Below are 16,652 nucleotides of genomic sequence, written 5' to 3'. Positions count from 1 at the left end.
TTTGGCTACACTAACCATGAGGGTGGTGACCATTTATTTTTAATTACAGGTCAAATCTGGCTACAACAGAAACTTCCCATAATAAAGATTGCCAAGTCCCAGGTTTGGCCCACTTACTCAACAAAAAGAACAAAAGAATTTCAGCAGTCCTTTGGGGTTCTCCAAAATGAGATCTGACCTGTGTTACACACAGAACACTAAATATATAGAAATATAAAACTGTTTTAATGGTTACAGTGACATCTATGAAATTTACAATTATAAAGTAAGAAATAGGATAGGAAAATATTGGTTTCAAGATACCAATAACATTGTATTCAAGATTCAGAAATAGGCAGGAATACTATGTTTTTATAATTAAAAAAAAATCCCATTTAAAATGATTTATCAAAACCATAAATACCCATTACCTAAATTGCATGACTGGATTGGTGCTCCATACTACACTGTTGTCTGTTAGGATGCAGTGGGCTGGTTCCTGACTACAGATGACTGTCTCCCCACCCTAAAAAAGGGAAAAACTAACCAATCCTTTGCTTAACTTCATAGAAATAGAGACAGATATAACTATATCTATCTATATAGGATCTTATTCTATTCTTAATTACTAACCCAATTTGCTCATGCTGTAGCTTATGCCTATTTCTTTTTTCCAGCATGGAAGAGAGAGATATTAAAAATACCTCATATTTATGAAGTGATTTGCAGTTTTAAAAATCCTTTCACTACTTTATATCATTTGATCTTAAAAAATAAACCCACCACTACTGTAGGTAAGGTAGACAGTATTGTCCATATGGGGAAAGGGAAGAAATAAGCATCCACATTAAAAAGATAACTAAGAACCAAGCACTGTGCTAATGTTAAGCCCTTTACAAATAAGGAAATGGGCTCAGAGATGATAAGTAACTGGCCACACATCTTGTAAAAGTGGCCTAAGGTTTTATGATCTGAGTCTAGTATCCTTTTTAAGCACACTATGCTGCTTCATTAATCAGATCTTCAAAATCAGAAAGAACTGGGGTCAAGTTGTATTTACAAAATGTCTGTATGCAAAGAATATAGAGCTTCCCCTAGTAGGATGTCTGGTTCCAACTCATTAAGCCCTATAATTGCCCTGTGAGTTAAGTAGAGGGAAGTTCTAGATCAGTGGTACAGATGGATTCCCAGAGTGAAGCCTCAACTACAAGAGACTCCCTGATAGCCTCCGCTTTCATTTATTTCTGGGCTCTCGGAAGACAATGTTTTCTACTCATGGAGAAGAGAACAAAATGAGGCACCAAAATTCTAACTATGGGAATTCACCAAGTAACTAAATTCATGTTTTGTTAATACAGGGGGTGGGCTCTGCTTGCCAATTTTACATTTTCTTGGCAAACTCTGAAAACAGTATTTGAGTTGACGTTTCAGCAGCATTTCCAATGGACAAAAGGACTCCCACTTCTTTTCTCGGCTCTATTTGAAATCGATGTTTTCTCCAACGGACAAAGCCTCTGCCTCCCCAACGTGACTGAACATAAGAGTTTTATAGTTCCATGTACTGAACAATCTCAGCTGTGCTGAACAATTTCTATAATTAGTGAACATGTATCACAACAGATCAGGTTAACTTCTTCAGCTTCATCCTTGGAAACACAGTATTTTCCACCACATCGGCAACTGAGAGTAAAACACTGATCATCTATAAAAAAGCCCAAAAAAAAAAAAAGAGAGAGATGTTTTAAATGCTTACATAACCTTTTAAACATCATATTGGTATTGTCTACCATCACACATTAATCATATTGGGAGATGAAAGAAGCCTAGAAAAGAGAAATTTCACTAAAATATGAACTGAAACAAGTAGTCCAGAATTCAGACAAAAAAGATGAGAAAGAATATACCTAGAACCCAGGGGTTATTCTTTGTAAGAATCCTGGTCTCCTGCCTTCCGTCTATGGCATAAAGTTAATAAGGCAAACACAGTCACTGTTTTAAGGACCTGGCACGCAAAGCCCTCTGCTGAGCTCTGGGGGAGATCAATCAGTCTGGACGAGGTCCATCCCTTCCAGGAAGGGCAGGGAGACTCCAGTACAGCCAGCCAGCTGTAATATGCAAATGCATACTGTACAAAGCAACGGTTCTTGCTGTCTGTCTGTGTGAAATCTGTGGAGTCAAGTCCTAGCATTAAAAAAAAAAAAAGTTACTATTACAACTTAAACGTCCACCGTTACCGGTGACGGTTTTAAAGGCTCGTAAGCGTCCACAGAACTCAAAAGGTAAAAATCATTGAATTTCCAAGAAGAGATAATGGTTAAATGTGCAAATGGCATTATAGAAACAGATACTTACACAAAAGATTTTTTTTTAAAAACAACAAATCTGAGTGAACAAAATAAAAATAACAAACCCTAGTAAGAAGCAGGGAATGAAATGAACACTGGATCCACATTCACTGGCAATCGTGGAAACCTCTAATGAAATAAAAAAATATAATTTGGCACAAAAGTCCATAATAATTTCAGTTGTCAACAAGACTTGTTTAAAAAGTTAAAATTGTTTTCACTTGCTATATTTTGCAAAGAAATACAAATACTGGGAGGAGGGGGAAGAGTTACTGCAACTGACATTAGAAGAGAAAAAAGTAAGTCCATAAAACAGGAAGCAAGAAATATCATTGCCCACTCAATTCAAAGAGGTCATCACTGTGAAAGTTTAATTAGAAATAAAACAGTCCAGTACTGGAAAATAAGTGGGATATTTTTTGAAACAAAGAAAAATAATAATTGGATGTCAGTGTCCATTCTAAAATCTAAAAGATCTTGAAAGGGGGTACAAATTAGAAATGCTTTCCCACCTTTATTCCATAACATGTCTTCAAGATATATTTGGGCATCTACCGGTCCCACGGTTCTTAGATCATCTTCTGCAAAACAAGAGTCAGGTGTGATGATGCAAGAAAAATTTCAAACACCTCCGAAGAGAAATCCCATTTATATGAGTTTTCTGTTGAAAGATAAGCCTGATCCCACTTGGAATAAACTCAAATCTACCAGTATATCACAAATCTATTTCAACAATGGCTATATCAGAAGTATTTAAAAAATTTTAAGTCTCATGTATTCTGTGAAAGTCAACTAATGTTCTCTCTAGTCCTGCCCCGTCCTGATTACAGAATTACATAGTATTTACTTAGAATATTTTTTTTTTTTTAAGTAGCCATGCTTCCCCCCATTAGAAGGGAAACTCCTTGAAGGCAGTGATGATTTTCTTGTTTCCAGAGCCTAGGGCCCACAGAATGTGCTTGATCCACATCTGTCGGCTGACTGGGCACTTCACGGGTGTGTGTGATATGTCCTAATCGCTAAGAGGGGAACATCAGAGAATAGTGGGAGGAGAATGCCTTCGGAATATTCTGGTGATGCTGAGTTCAGCAGTCACAGCCCAAATCACTTGGAACGCCACCCGAGTCCGAGCCAAGTGGAGGGAGCTCCAGAAGGCCAGAGCAGAGGCGCTACCGGGGATTCTGGGCTTTGTTTGAAAAGGCACCTTGTTTTCAGCAAGCCTGTAAAGCTACGGTGATAGCAAAGTAAAATCCCTCCACGACATTTTCTTCAGCTGTGCCTCCAGTCTACCTCTTGTTCAGCTGCTGAGAATGCCTGCCTTTGTTCCCTTTTGCGAGTGCTTGCAATTTAATTATATTTAATAACTGCCTGTTCAAAATGTATTGGTGAATTACACAATTTTATAGTAGATGAAAAGATTATACAATATTTTGAACTCGCTATGGCTTCTCATTAAGGTATGTCAAATATTCTATCATTCTAGAACCCTGCCCAGTGGCTTGCTCATCTCAGTAGGGCTTCACTGGCTGTTCCCAGTGTCCTTTTACCCTTGTATTATCACCAAGGCCTTTGTGATGCACATAGAAGAAATTTGTAAATAGTTTTAAAACAAAATATTAACAATTTAATTGCCACATTCAACAGAAGACATGATTTGACTCACTTCTTTCTGGCGGAGGGTTCTAATTAAAATAGCAAACAACAAATCTGAAGTATTTCGAATTTCAAATTGTAAAATATCTGAAAGAATCTCCCTAGAGCAGACAGGGAGGATTGGGGGAGTGGGAGAGGGCAAAGTTTGTTCAAGCACCTTTGTGTCAGTCTGGTATCCAGACTGGGAATATGTATATTATCAGTGGGAAAAAAAAAAAAAATGAAACATTTTACTTGAATTTAACTGTAGGAAATATAATTAGCACTTAACATTTCGATTCTTTTTAAAATGCAATTTATTAATTAACAATCAATTTGTTTATATTCCTGATCTTCTATAACACACTAAAGCATTCTAATTTTACCGAAAACTCACACCATTTATCCCCAGGAATAATGTACATCTGAAGCAGTTTTGATGAATTCAATTAAAGCAAAACAGACAAGTTAGAGCTAATGACAAGATCAATAAAAACCTTGGCTGGGCTAATCTAGTTTTGAACACCTGTAATATATTAATCACACATCTTTATGAGACAATTAACTCATTCATATCCCTATTCTGATGGTCTTATTAAAAACAAAAAGGTTTAGATAGAAGTGCCTAGTTCTGTCTCATCCTATTGTTACTCACAGCCTCCAGAGGAAGGCTACTACTATTTTAAGTTGTCTAACACCCTGGATCCTCTCTATGGTGTTTTTCTACCTATCAAAAAAAGCGATGTTACATTATTTTCCTCTCATTTTTTTTTTTTTTATTCATGGAAAAAAGATTTTTAAAGCTAATTCCAGTTTTCAACTAAGACATAAGATAATGATTGATATGGTAATTGAATAAGCTAATAAAAGTAGCACATAGTTCTTTTTCCATGCTCTGTGATTACATCCCAATGTAATTTGTTTATATGTAAGTATTAGCATCTGTGGCCACATGGCTCAATCATGTGTCAGCTGGGGAATGCTGGTTCAGAAAACTCACGGAGACTAACAATTTCATCTTTAAATAAAGTGAGAGAAGAAATGCCGGGAGAACAAACCAAAGGTCTGTGGTTATCTCAGGAAAAGATTGGCTCCCTAGAGGACAGCATTCAATGGGTGGAGTGGGAACACAGAAACAGAACATGAAGCTAATGAGACAACAGGAGATCATCTGCTGGACTAGGAGTGCCAGCAACTTTCCCCAATAAACACATCAATAGGTTTTTCCATAGTGATCAACCAGGTCCATTATTGCAGTTGTAATTAGAAGACCTGATTCTCATCCCACCACAGCCTCCCACCTCCCCTCCCCCTCACTCATCCAACAACTTACACTAAACCTGTAATTAGCTTTGATAACCATCTAGTAATCAGGTATGGCATTTGTGAAACAGAAGATGCTGGTTCTCGACTGAAGCATTCAATAATCATATTAAAGATGGGACATTAAAGTTAAATAATTTATTGTTTCAAATAGAGATGATAATGCTAATGTATCTTAAAGTTCTCCAGTTAAATTATCTTTCAAATATGATTCTTTCAAAAAAATCAATCACAGTTCTGGTGGTGATTTAAATAAATGGACTAATTCAAGATTTTCATCCTGGAATCTTAACTGAAAAATAAAGCAAGATAACAAATCCAACTATTTAGAAATAACTTGAGTCTTTTTTAGAGTGGACTCACATTTTTTTGCTCATGCTAATATTCAAAAGAACAGGGGATTAAGGTAAGCTGGAGAGTCAGCAAATGAAACCCCCCAAATTGCTTACATTTTGATAGCTGTGTATTATATAGCTTAAGAAAGAATCTTAAAGAAGATAATGATAAAAATCAAATAATTTATGTGGTTACTTGAAAAAGAATCTTTCAGTCTTTACAAGTACAGGCCCTCCTGACCTTGTGTTCTATTGGATTTGTCTGACAACAAGAGGTGAAAGAATTCAGTGGCTCCATTGTCTCAATAGTGGGATCTAAGAAAACACTGGCAGGGCTCATCAGAGAGGTTTATGAGCCTGCAATTCAAAGAGATTAAAAGGAAAAATCTACAGAGATTCTTTCAGGCTGAAGAATAACATTAAATAACTATTAGCAGCTTGCTTCAGTAAAGCTTACTAGAGCCCTCGCTGGGTCATTCACAACTTTTTCAAAGAGGAAGGGTTTTTCAGCTCCATTTAGGATACAATAAATATTTCTTATTTCTTACATGAAACAAAATGTAATACTGGTCTCCTTCCCCAACGACTGTAAAATTTCTAAAACAAATCTGTGCTCAATGTCTAATCAACCACCCCACCAAAACCTTTTAAATTTTCTAACTACAATTAAATTTTTTTTCAAAAGTAGAGAAGAGATGCTTAAAGTTCAAACATTACTGGGAGGAAAGAGATGAAAAGCCTCAATAAACCTAACATAAACAAAAAGATCAAGTCAATCGGAAGCCTGGCCATTATTCATGTAGGATGGCGATACAATACTTAAATACAACTAGATTACTAGTATATATACAATTTTCTAATTTAGCAACTGGTCTATTGAATTGCAATCGCACATTTTTAAAAAAGTACTTAAAATGTATTTCAAATAATTAAGTTACCTACATGTTAGGAAAGTGAGTTTCTTGAAAACCAACTGTCATCTTTCTATAACTTTAAATGCTCTTGAGATTTGTCATTCTTTACAATTCATTAAATTACACGTAATTAAATTTCTCACTTAAAAGGTCTGAAGAAAATGGTTACTTTCACTGTCCTTGACAAGTTTATGTTAAAAGAAAAGCCTTTTTCTCCCTTTACAAAGAACTTCATAGTGAGGCAACATTTAACTTGAAACCTGTTCATTAAATCATAAAAGCACTATAATCCTTACCCAGCTGAATGTAAGAGAGTCCCAACTACAAGGTTTTCCACAATCTAAGAAAAATTACAAACAACTTGTAGCTTAATTAGGGACTTGGGGAAGAAATGCAAGGTGTGTTGTGTGTGTTTTTTTTTTTAAGTATGAATTAAATACTGTTGGAAAAGTACAATATTAAGCTTCAAGAATTGGGATCTCTTTCTGTTTACTACAGCCTAGGTAAGTAATAGAAAAAGGAGGATCCAGCCTGCTCCATAGAAATGTTCATTCCTGGCTCTATGGAAGAAGGTGCTTTCGTTCCCACGGCCTGCATTGGATGAACAAGTTGACAAAAGGGCCAACTCTTATCTCTGATTGCCAGGGAGTTCCACTTCACCAGGAAATGAAATGAGGATCAATCCATTTCTAGTGTTTCACCTAACTAAGCAGTGCAATGCAGCAAGGAAACAACTTTTGGCCACTTCCAATTTAGTCTGGATTTGTAATGTAATATGAAGCTAAAAGTATTCAGCTGTTATCGATTCTATTAATTCGCCACAATCAAAGCATCAGCCTATATTAATAACAAAGTCCCAGATGGCAAAGCCAACTCTAGAGCCAAAGATTCAATGAATACACTTCTTCAGATAAAATTTTTCAAAAATCCGATGCCGCCCATCATTATTAGTTACCAAAGGCGTAATGCATACAAAGTGTTAATGAGCTCAAGAGGGAATCTCTTTCTCTCTCACTCTCTCTCTCTCTCATGGCCTGTACCCATGCAACTTCCCAGAACTCAGATGGAGTATTTGATTTAGGAGACCTCCAAGTTCCAATTTTCCTCAGACATTTATCAGCAGCCGAGTGGTATCAGGAAAATCACTCACTTCTCTGAGCCTTTGTTTTCTATGCATGTAAAACAAGCTCTTCAGAGTTGTCATTTAGCCCAAATGGGACAAAATCTATAGAATGTTTTTACAAAATTTTGGTTGTGTGACTATATTTCGAAGAAAAATAATTGATTTGGAGCCAGAAGGAAACCAAAAGTCATCTTATATGACCGTTTCATTTTATAGAAGAGGAGACCAAAGTCTAGAGAAGTTACATATTTGTCTGAAGTTTGAAGTCAGATCTTATGACTTGAAATTTAAGATTCTCTTGCTTGATATCATAAGGTGAGTTATTATTGTTTTTATTATCATCATCACTGTTAATAGTAAGAAGAATTAAAGGATAGATAGGATTTGGACAAAGAATGAGAAAAGAAGAAAAGAAGGCTAGATCAAAGGCATGGAGGGGAATGGTTAAAAAAAAAAAAAAGTTTAATTTAAGCTGGGAAGCCCAGGGTAACAGAGAGAAAAGGATAGTTACTGGCCATACCTTGGAAGAACCTGAATCCCAAGTTAGTTGTTTTTTTTTTTTTTTTTTTTTTTTTAATTTTTTGAAAAGCCATTAGAAAATTTTTAAGTTGATAAAATGAAAATATTAACTTAGAAAAGTTCATCGGGTTATGAGGCAACATGATGTAGCAGATAGAACTTGGTCCATAGTAGGTGCTTAATAAATGCTAATTATTTATGGCCCTGTCTTTACTACTGTGGGAAAATAACATCTGCTATTAATCTTTCTACATATACTCTTTTTCTATTAAAAAAAAATTACCCATACCATAGTTAATTGGAGAAAACTAGTTCCCACAGGGAAGGGGATAAAAATTGAGTCCCTAAGTTAGGCAAGTAAACTTCCTTATCCCTTAAATGAACTTGAGCACGTTTTCCTAATTTTAGGTCCCAAGGTTTGTAGTTAAAGAAATCCACCTCTGACACACATTAACTGGGAGCTCTGAGGTGCCATTTTCCTCATCTGTAAAATGAAAAGGTTGGACCAGATGACTTCTGGCTCCTAGCTTTTAAGTTTGTGACATAATCACAAGAATGGAGGAGCCCAGCACCTCAGGACGGCATGCCAGGATAAGGTGCGGAGTCCCGGGTCACACGCGGAGCAAAGAACAAATCCAGAAGCCGGCAGCAGCTACGTGGCTGCCAGCTCCAAGGGTGGAGAAGGGTCTCAGTTCCAGCCCATAATCCCAGACCAAAGAGCAGCCTATGGCTCTGAACCAACAGACCTTCTTAGCTGGCTGAGAGTAGCTGAGCCCAGCACAGTCTACTGAGATGCCCAGTTGGAAAGAACACAGCCCTCGGACCCATTCATCAACCCAGGCCAAGAAATTATGGGGTTCAGCCCAGAGGACCCCTGTCCTGGATGTGACCACAGGCCGAGCTGCTCCTGAAAGCCTAGAGTAACATAGTTCTTAATACCCAAGAAATCAGCATCAACATTAATGTAAACTTTCCCTCCAGAAGTTTAGGAGTCTGGCCCTAATATCTAATTTACAGTCAGGAAGTAGGCTGGAAGAATGAGTCAACAGAAAAAGAATTTCACAATAATTAGTTATTTTGGTAACAAGGACCCAAACAGTAACCAAGAAGATCATGACTCCCAAACATTGATAAACAAAGACAAACACACATTCAATTGGAGTCACTATAAGCAATGAAGCAAATTTTTAAAAGTTTAAAAAAAATTTTTTTTATAAAAATGAAATCAGTATTCAAGGGGAAAAAACTGGAAGAGAAATGAGAAACCTGGAAGAGCTGGAAAAAGAATGAATAGTTTATCACAAGAGGTACAACAAAGCCCCTGAAAATTATTAAGGGATCAAATAGACACTGATGAGCTCATGAAACAACAAATATATGTGTTTTTTCAAAATTAAAGAAAATTGAAAAATAAAAGAAAATGTAAAGAATCTCATAGCAAAAGAGATCATAGAAGAGATCTAATCTGAATGCCATGACCAAAAATGAACTTAGGCATCCTATTTCAAAAAAATCATAAAAGTATTTAAAAGCCTAGATTGCTTCAAATCAAAAGGTAAGGTGAAAATAAAAAGAATTCATATGTTAATCTACCCACCCCATCTCACCTCCTGCCCACCAAAAAAAACAATGAAAATTAAGAGAGGAAAGAATGAAAACTCTCAGGATTATTATAGCCAAAATCCAGAACTTCTAGGTCATGGGAAAAAAAAAAATACTATACTGTGCCAGATCCTCCTTGGGCTCATCCTTGGAAAATGATATTCCAAAAGGCAAATCATATAAGCTTATAACCAATGATGATATTTATTCAGCAAACCCTTCTACTGAAGGGACTGGTAGTGGCGAGGGCAGGGAAGAAAGGCAGGGACAAAAATAGAGGACTTCCAAGAATTACTGATGAAAAGATTAGCATCAAGTAGCACTTTTGAGGCTACTGGAGTCAAGAGAAACCTAAAAAGGGAAACAAGAACAATTATATAAAAATGGATAGACTTTTACATTCTTAACATGGAGCAATGATACATGTATCTCTTAAGAATCTTGTCTTCATCAGAGAATCAAAGAGGAAATTTGATTAGAAAGGAGGAGTAGGAAATCCAATTAGAAAGAAGGACTACTGGTTCTGTCTTGATCTTAAGAAAAGAAAAGGAAAATGTAAAAGAATACATTAGGAGGGGAGAAGGAAAGGAAAGCCAGGGAAAAAAATCTCATATAATTAGGACATACAAGTCCAAGTCTATCCAAACAAGGAGGAAGTAATTAGGGGAGTGGTTGACACTTGAACCTTGCTCTCAGCTGAACTGGTCAGAGGGAGAAAGAACATACAAAGTTGGGTACAGAAATACATTTAAATTAATAGGGAAATAGGAAGGAAAAGAAGAGAGAGGCTAGATTAAGGGAGGACTTTGTCCTTAGCAATATAAACAATATACAAAAACACTTTGTGTCCTAAAAATCTTAGCAGTTTGGGGTCTAATTCTTAAAATTGCAGATCTTATTGTGGCAGCAAAGAACTTGAAACTGAGGGATGGTTCACTGATTAGAAAATGGCTGAACAAGTTATGATATATGTAAGACAATGCTGTACTCAATTCAATCATACTGTAAGAAATGAAGGGAATGGTTTTAGGAAAACCCGAGAAGATTTGTATGAACTGATACAGAACAGAGTGAGAAGAATCCAGAAAAATGATTTCTTCAATGATGAAATTGTAATGACAAAAACTTGGAAAGACTTAGAAATGGTCAGTCAATAAACATTTATTAAATGCCTACTTTGTGCTGGGCACAGTGATAAACATTAAGCCTGGGCAAGAGCCCTGCAGGATGAGCCCATGGAGGATCCAGCAGAGGAGGGCAAGTAGGAGGGCCAGGACAGAGGGGAACCGAAAAAGAAGCGAAGGTCAAGGAGAGACTGACTGAGAGTGACAAGGGTGCTCAGGGAGGGGTGAGGGGGTTGAGGGGGGAGTAGAAAGACCACAAAAAGGCTGCGGGACCTGGCTGCCAGGAGAGCATTTGTGACCTTGGAGAGCAGTGCTCAGTGATGAGGCTGGAAGCCAGAGAGGGATGAAGAGGAGGCTGCCGCAGATGGTCTTCTGGAGAGCTGAGCCATAGAGAGCAAAGACACGGGACAAAAGGTAGTGGGATCAAGGCTTGATTTCTAAAGGTTGAAGAAACATGGATATGTTTGTAGTAAATGCTGATCACTGTAATGGCCAACCAGGATTCCAGAGGACGCCTGCACAAAGACATCACCTATCTCTCTCCTGCAGTTCAAAGATTCAGAGTACAAAATGAAATGTTATTTGGGGGCATAGTTTGCTTGACTTTATAAGTTTGTAACAGGGTTTTTGTTTTTTTCTCAGAAAGAGGTAAGAGATTTTTAGTTTAAAAAAATGTATTTTTTAATCTAGGATTACTTACTTGTTGGGGATAATAGAGATTACTTTCATGTATGGTTTGAACTAAATGGCAGCTAAGTCCAGTTCCAAGTTTCCAATTCTGTGATTCTGTGAGAATGGCCTAAAACCTGTAATAGAATTGGGCAAAGTGATAGACTTTCTACAGGTTTTCCCCCTTTCATAATTCCCTCAACTATCAGTGTTCTCTCTCTGCCTTTCTTTCCATCCCTAGGACTTCTTGACTTCAATTCTGTGAACTTATATTTGTTTTAAAATGTTGATACCTAGTTCCCTTTCTATTTTATTTTATGCACTTATGAAGATTAAGAACCCCTACTTAATTTTAGAATTAAAGTAAATTTAATTTACTAAATTAAAGATGAAATTGTGACATTGTGGAAAACAACAGAGCAAAAAGCATTTATTATCCAAATGTGAATGGAATACCATGGTTAGCTTCAAAGATTTCTATGATGTAATTTTAAAACTCTGTACTTTTTTCTTATACTGAATACACAATAAATCTGTGATCTTGACTCAAAAGTTCCTTGCAATGATGGCTATCACAACCCACTCATGCCCACTCATCCCGTTTGACAAATTTAACACTGGGGGTGAAGGCAAAGAGTATGTCTGTCTAGAGACCTTCTTCCATTTCACCCCACCTGCCAATCCTAATCCTCACCATGTGACCAGCCTATCTTCCTTTGGTGAGATCTTTAACTTGTTTTTTTTTTGTTTTTTTTTTTTTTTTTTCAGTGTCTTGTTGGAAATGTCACAATTTCTTAAAGACAGTGATGTTCCACTTGCTATGGTAAAGAAAAATTAGCACTATATTTGTAATGAAAAGATAGGTCACTGCTGTTGTAGGAAGTCTGCATTCAGTAAAAGTACTCTGTAGTCCTCAAAGCAATCTGAGGGTCTTTATTATGAATCCAGCTTGTTGTCCATCTGTATTGTTTGTCCCAGATATACTCTGCTGCAAGATCTAATGTCTATACAACTGCATTCTGAAATATGGGTAACAGATATTATTAATCCATTTGTTTTTTCCTCTGTGGATAGAAAAGCCAAATTCTAATGAAAGATTATCGTTTTCTTGCAGGATGTTCAGCAAGCTCTTCAAAATACAGTTTGCAATGAAGAGTATCTGGAGAAGCTCACCATCCATAGGAAACAGCTCTTTGGCCAACACCAACTCTCTTCCAAAACAAGGTCAAATGCTTTTGGCAAGAATACGGCTCCGCTTCATATGACTCATATGATATTATCATTAGTCGATGTGTCAAATCTCCAATCTAAGAAATTTTGAAAGATTTTGATATATGGATGGGAGACGTCTTACTGAGGCAATCTTGGTAAATGGCATTTTATTCTATTGAGCCCAATTTTTTTTCATATCCTGCAAACATGTTACATTTTTCAGTCAGTAGTGAGATGGTAAAAGATGAAGTACACTGCTGAGTATTATCTGTCAAAGTCTGTTTGTTCCCTAATAATATCCTCTTCTAGACTTACATGAACTGATGCTAAGTGAAATGAGCAGAACCAGGAGATCATTGTATACCTCAACAACGATACTGTTTGAGGATGTATTACGATGGAAGTGGATCTCTTCGATAAAGAGAGCTAATTCACTTTCAATTGATCAAGGATGGACAGAAATAGCTACACCCAAAGAAAGAACACTGGGAGATGAATATGATCTGCTTGCATTTTTGTTTTTCTTGCCGGGTTATTTATACCTTCTGAATCCAATTCTCCCTGTGCAACAAGAGAACTGTTCGGTTCTGCACACATATATTGTATCTAGGATATACTGTAACCTATTCAACATGTAAAGGACTGCTTGCCATCTGGGGGAGAGGGTGGAGGGAGGGAGGGGAAAAATTGGAACAGAAGTGAGTGCAAGGGATAATGCTGTAAAAAATTACCCTGGCATAGGTTCTATCAAGAAAACGTTATTAAAAAATATATATCCTCTTCTAATATACTCTATCTTCACAAAGCTAAGTGGCAAAGTGGAGTGAAGTGAGTTCAAATCCAGCCAGAGATACTTACTATGTGTGTAACCCTGGGCAAGTCACTTAACCTGTTTGCCTCAGTTTCCTCATCTGCAAAATGGGATAATTGTAGCACCAATCTGAATTGTTGTGAAGATGAGACAATATTTTTAAAAGTGCTTAGCACAGGGTCTGACACACAATGGGTATTATATGGGTACAAAAAATCTGAGGGTTTTTTTCTCCCACTTCTCAAAGAAAATATCTTGTAAATTGATACCATCACAATTTTATCACCTCCAGTATATATGTCTTCCATACATACTCGATCCAATTTTTTTTCACTCTTTGTTCCCCTTAGTTCTCCATTTTCTCTTGCTATGATATTAGATTCCATGTTCTTTGACAGAGAAAATAGATCACTATAATAATCTTTTTTAAAAAAATTCCATTTCCCTTTTTTTTGTAGTCCTTTTTTTCACTTTCATCCTTGAATGCTGTTGGGATGATTTTGCCTAGATACATATCTCGCAAAACTTTCTACAGGTTTTTCCCCTTTCATAATTCCCTCAACTATCAGTGTTCTCTCTGTCTTTCTTTCCATCCCTAGACTCTGGCACAAAATTGGCACCAAAAAAATACGTGTTTGTGGACTTGACTTTAGGTCTGAATCTTGCTTCTAGTGCAAACTAGATGAAGAACCACATACAAATCACTTAATCTTTAAATGTTCCCACTCAGTTCTTTAAAACTGTTAATTACTGAGGATTTACCCATCTGCCCTGGTAAAAAGGGTCTCTGTAACCAAGAACTTGTTATACTGAAATGTTAATGTTTTCAGGGATGTTAAGAACTTTTTTTTTTGTCCTAATATTCACTTGTAAAGTTTCCTACCTGGCTGCTTTAGTTTGGGGCTGCTCTGACTTTTCTGCTGTGTCCCAGGAACCTCATCACTGGCAGAGCTCTCATCTTTTCACAAGGCAGAATCAGCCTTGGTACTCACATCTGCCACTAAAGACTGAATGGAGGGCAGAGCCATGAACTCCAAACTCCAAAGCCTCCATTTAAAGAGAGTGCTAAGAATACATATTGTTGGAAACTTCATAAACTGTTAAGTCATTAGAGTTGATAGAGACAATAATTATCTAATTTAGTATGATTCAATATCACTGATCTGATCTTACAAGGAGATGTTATGGGCCAAAAGAAATAAGGTACTAAGTGGAACTGAGAAACAATGCTTGTGTTCACACCTTTAGAGAGCTCATATAAGCAAGAAGTTCTTAGGGCCAGATAATACTCTGGGACAGACACAGAGCACTATGGGAAAGCCAGAAGTTCTCTCTCGGAGGCAAGAGAGATTCATTTCCAACTTTCTCCTTGGTGCTGGCTGGAGGCTGAAGAAAGCAGAGGCAGAAGCAAAGGACAAAACTGCAAGAGCTCTTAGAACCAAGGAGAGAGAGGGGCCTCTAAGAAAGCTAACCAGGTTATATTGAAGGACACAATGAAAGATCTGAACTTTTAGCACCTGGCTGCATTTGAGTGATTATTAATTTTAACTGAAACTAAGGCTGCTTCCAGAAACCTCCCCAAGAAACCTGCTCCCAGAGAGAACCATTATATTTTAAAGAAGAGAACACCACAACATATCTCCTCATTCATGCCCCAGGAGCCTCATCACTGAAAAATCTCATCATCCAGTGAGATGGAGGTAAAGTCTTGGTAGTCAGTACCTCAGTACCTACTTCTTCCCTCACCTCTCTCCTTATTTTTTTATGTTGTTTTTCTCCATCAGATTAGCAGGGGCTGCCTATCTTGTGTCCTAGGCGCTTAACACAGTGCCTGACACACAAGAGACACTAAATAAATGTTAACTGACTTCAATTGCAACCAAAAATATAGCACTGATTCTCACTATAGCAATTTATTCTACTTGTGTAATAAAAATGCCTATGAGATCAGGAAGACTAAAATTCCAAGAAAACAAGTTAATGTTACTATGTTTTCCTGGACAAGCCAATAAACTTATGGGTAAAAAATGTATAGCCTGGACAGCTTTTTTATAACTTTCAAGCACTTACCTGAACCAAACACAAAGTTCTGTATTTTTGATTTGCCCAGAAATTTTTTCAGAAATTAGTTATAACCTTAAAAAAAAATGAAAACTGAAATATATAGAAGAATTTAATAGTCTATTACATTAAAATGTACTGGAATAATTCCATTTACGCCTTTGAACTAAAGCTATAAAAGCCAGATAAATTAGTACTTCAAGATTCTCTTGAGAATACTGGAAAAACTAAACTAAACTGAAAGAGCTGGATCATCTGTTTTCCCATCACCTCTTTACCCTCATTTATTGGAGTCTGTTGGTCATTTTTCACCCTGCCTCTTTCGGTTTTTCACGTTGGTCTAATCTACATTTCTGAAGGATCAGAATGACTCGATTTTGGATCTCTGGAGCTCCAGCTCTTCAGACTTCAGACTTCTGATCTGCTGTTAATAGTACACATGCTATGGAGTGGCAAAAATGCAGAGTGACAAGGGAAGGACACACCCTGGAGGCCTGAGGGTACAGCTTTACACGAATGATTCTTAAGCAACGTGGCCCCCTCCACCTTCTGCACTGCAAAGCTGCCCCACAGCTCCAGAGGGAAGGAGGGCATCCACAAGACCTGGATGGCTGGTGGATGGGAACCAAGACACACCTATCCATCTAAGCTGTGTTGGGGACAACATTTTTTTTCTGGTAAATAAATCATGTGAACTCCGGCTCTCAGAAGCAACAGCCAGGTATTCAATGGAAAGACATAAATGGAAACACTTCTCGGTTTTCTACTGCTGCTTTGGAAGAGTACAGGAGGAGGGAGATGACCACATATGATTACAAAAAACACATGACTAACATTCAGGTCTTCCTTAAAGTTAATATCAAATTACAAAAATATTGTAATTACGTTTTCAATAAGCCTCAAAAATAAGTTTACTATAACCACAGAATTTTAGGCCTAAAAAAAGTATTTTGAGATTATTTAGCCCATTCCATGTTACCAATATAAAAAATAAGTCACAGGG

At 37.0% G+C, this 16,652-nt stretch overlaps 1 protein-coding gene across 3 annotated transcripts in view; it reads right to left on the bottom strand.

Moving 5' to 3' along the window:
* Positions 1–206: 206 nt before the first annotated feature.
* DNAJC24 (DnaJ heat shock protein family (Hsp40) member C24) overlaps positions 207–16,652 on the bottom strand; it is a 66,195-nt gene continuing 49,749 nt past the window's right edge. For all 3 annotated transcript variants that reach the window (XM_051964769.1, XM_051964770.1, XM_051964768.1), the window contains exons 4-5: positions 2,837–2,905; positions 207–1,681 (exon numbers count right to left, since the gene is read on the bottom strand). In XM_051964769.1, the coding sequence (XP_051820729.1) occupies positions 1,551–1,681; positions 2,837–2,905 (200 nt within the window). In that variant the 3' untranslated portion in view covers positions 207–1,550. The remainder of the gene's footprint in view (positions 1,682–2,836; positions 2,906–16,652) is intronic.

This window comes from Antechinus flavipes, chromosome 6 (assembly GCF_016432865.1).
Source record: "Antechinus flavipes isolate AdamAnt ecotype Samford, QLD, Australia chromosome 6, AdamAnt_v2, whole genome shotgun sequence".
Classification (NCBI taxonomy): Eukaryota; Metazoa; Chordata; class Mammalia; order Dasyuromorphia; family Dasyuridae; genus Antechinus; species Antechinus flavipes.
Note: the sequence above shows the minus strand (reverse complement) of the source record. Positions and strands in the feature narration are given on the sequence as shown.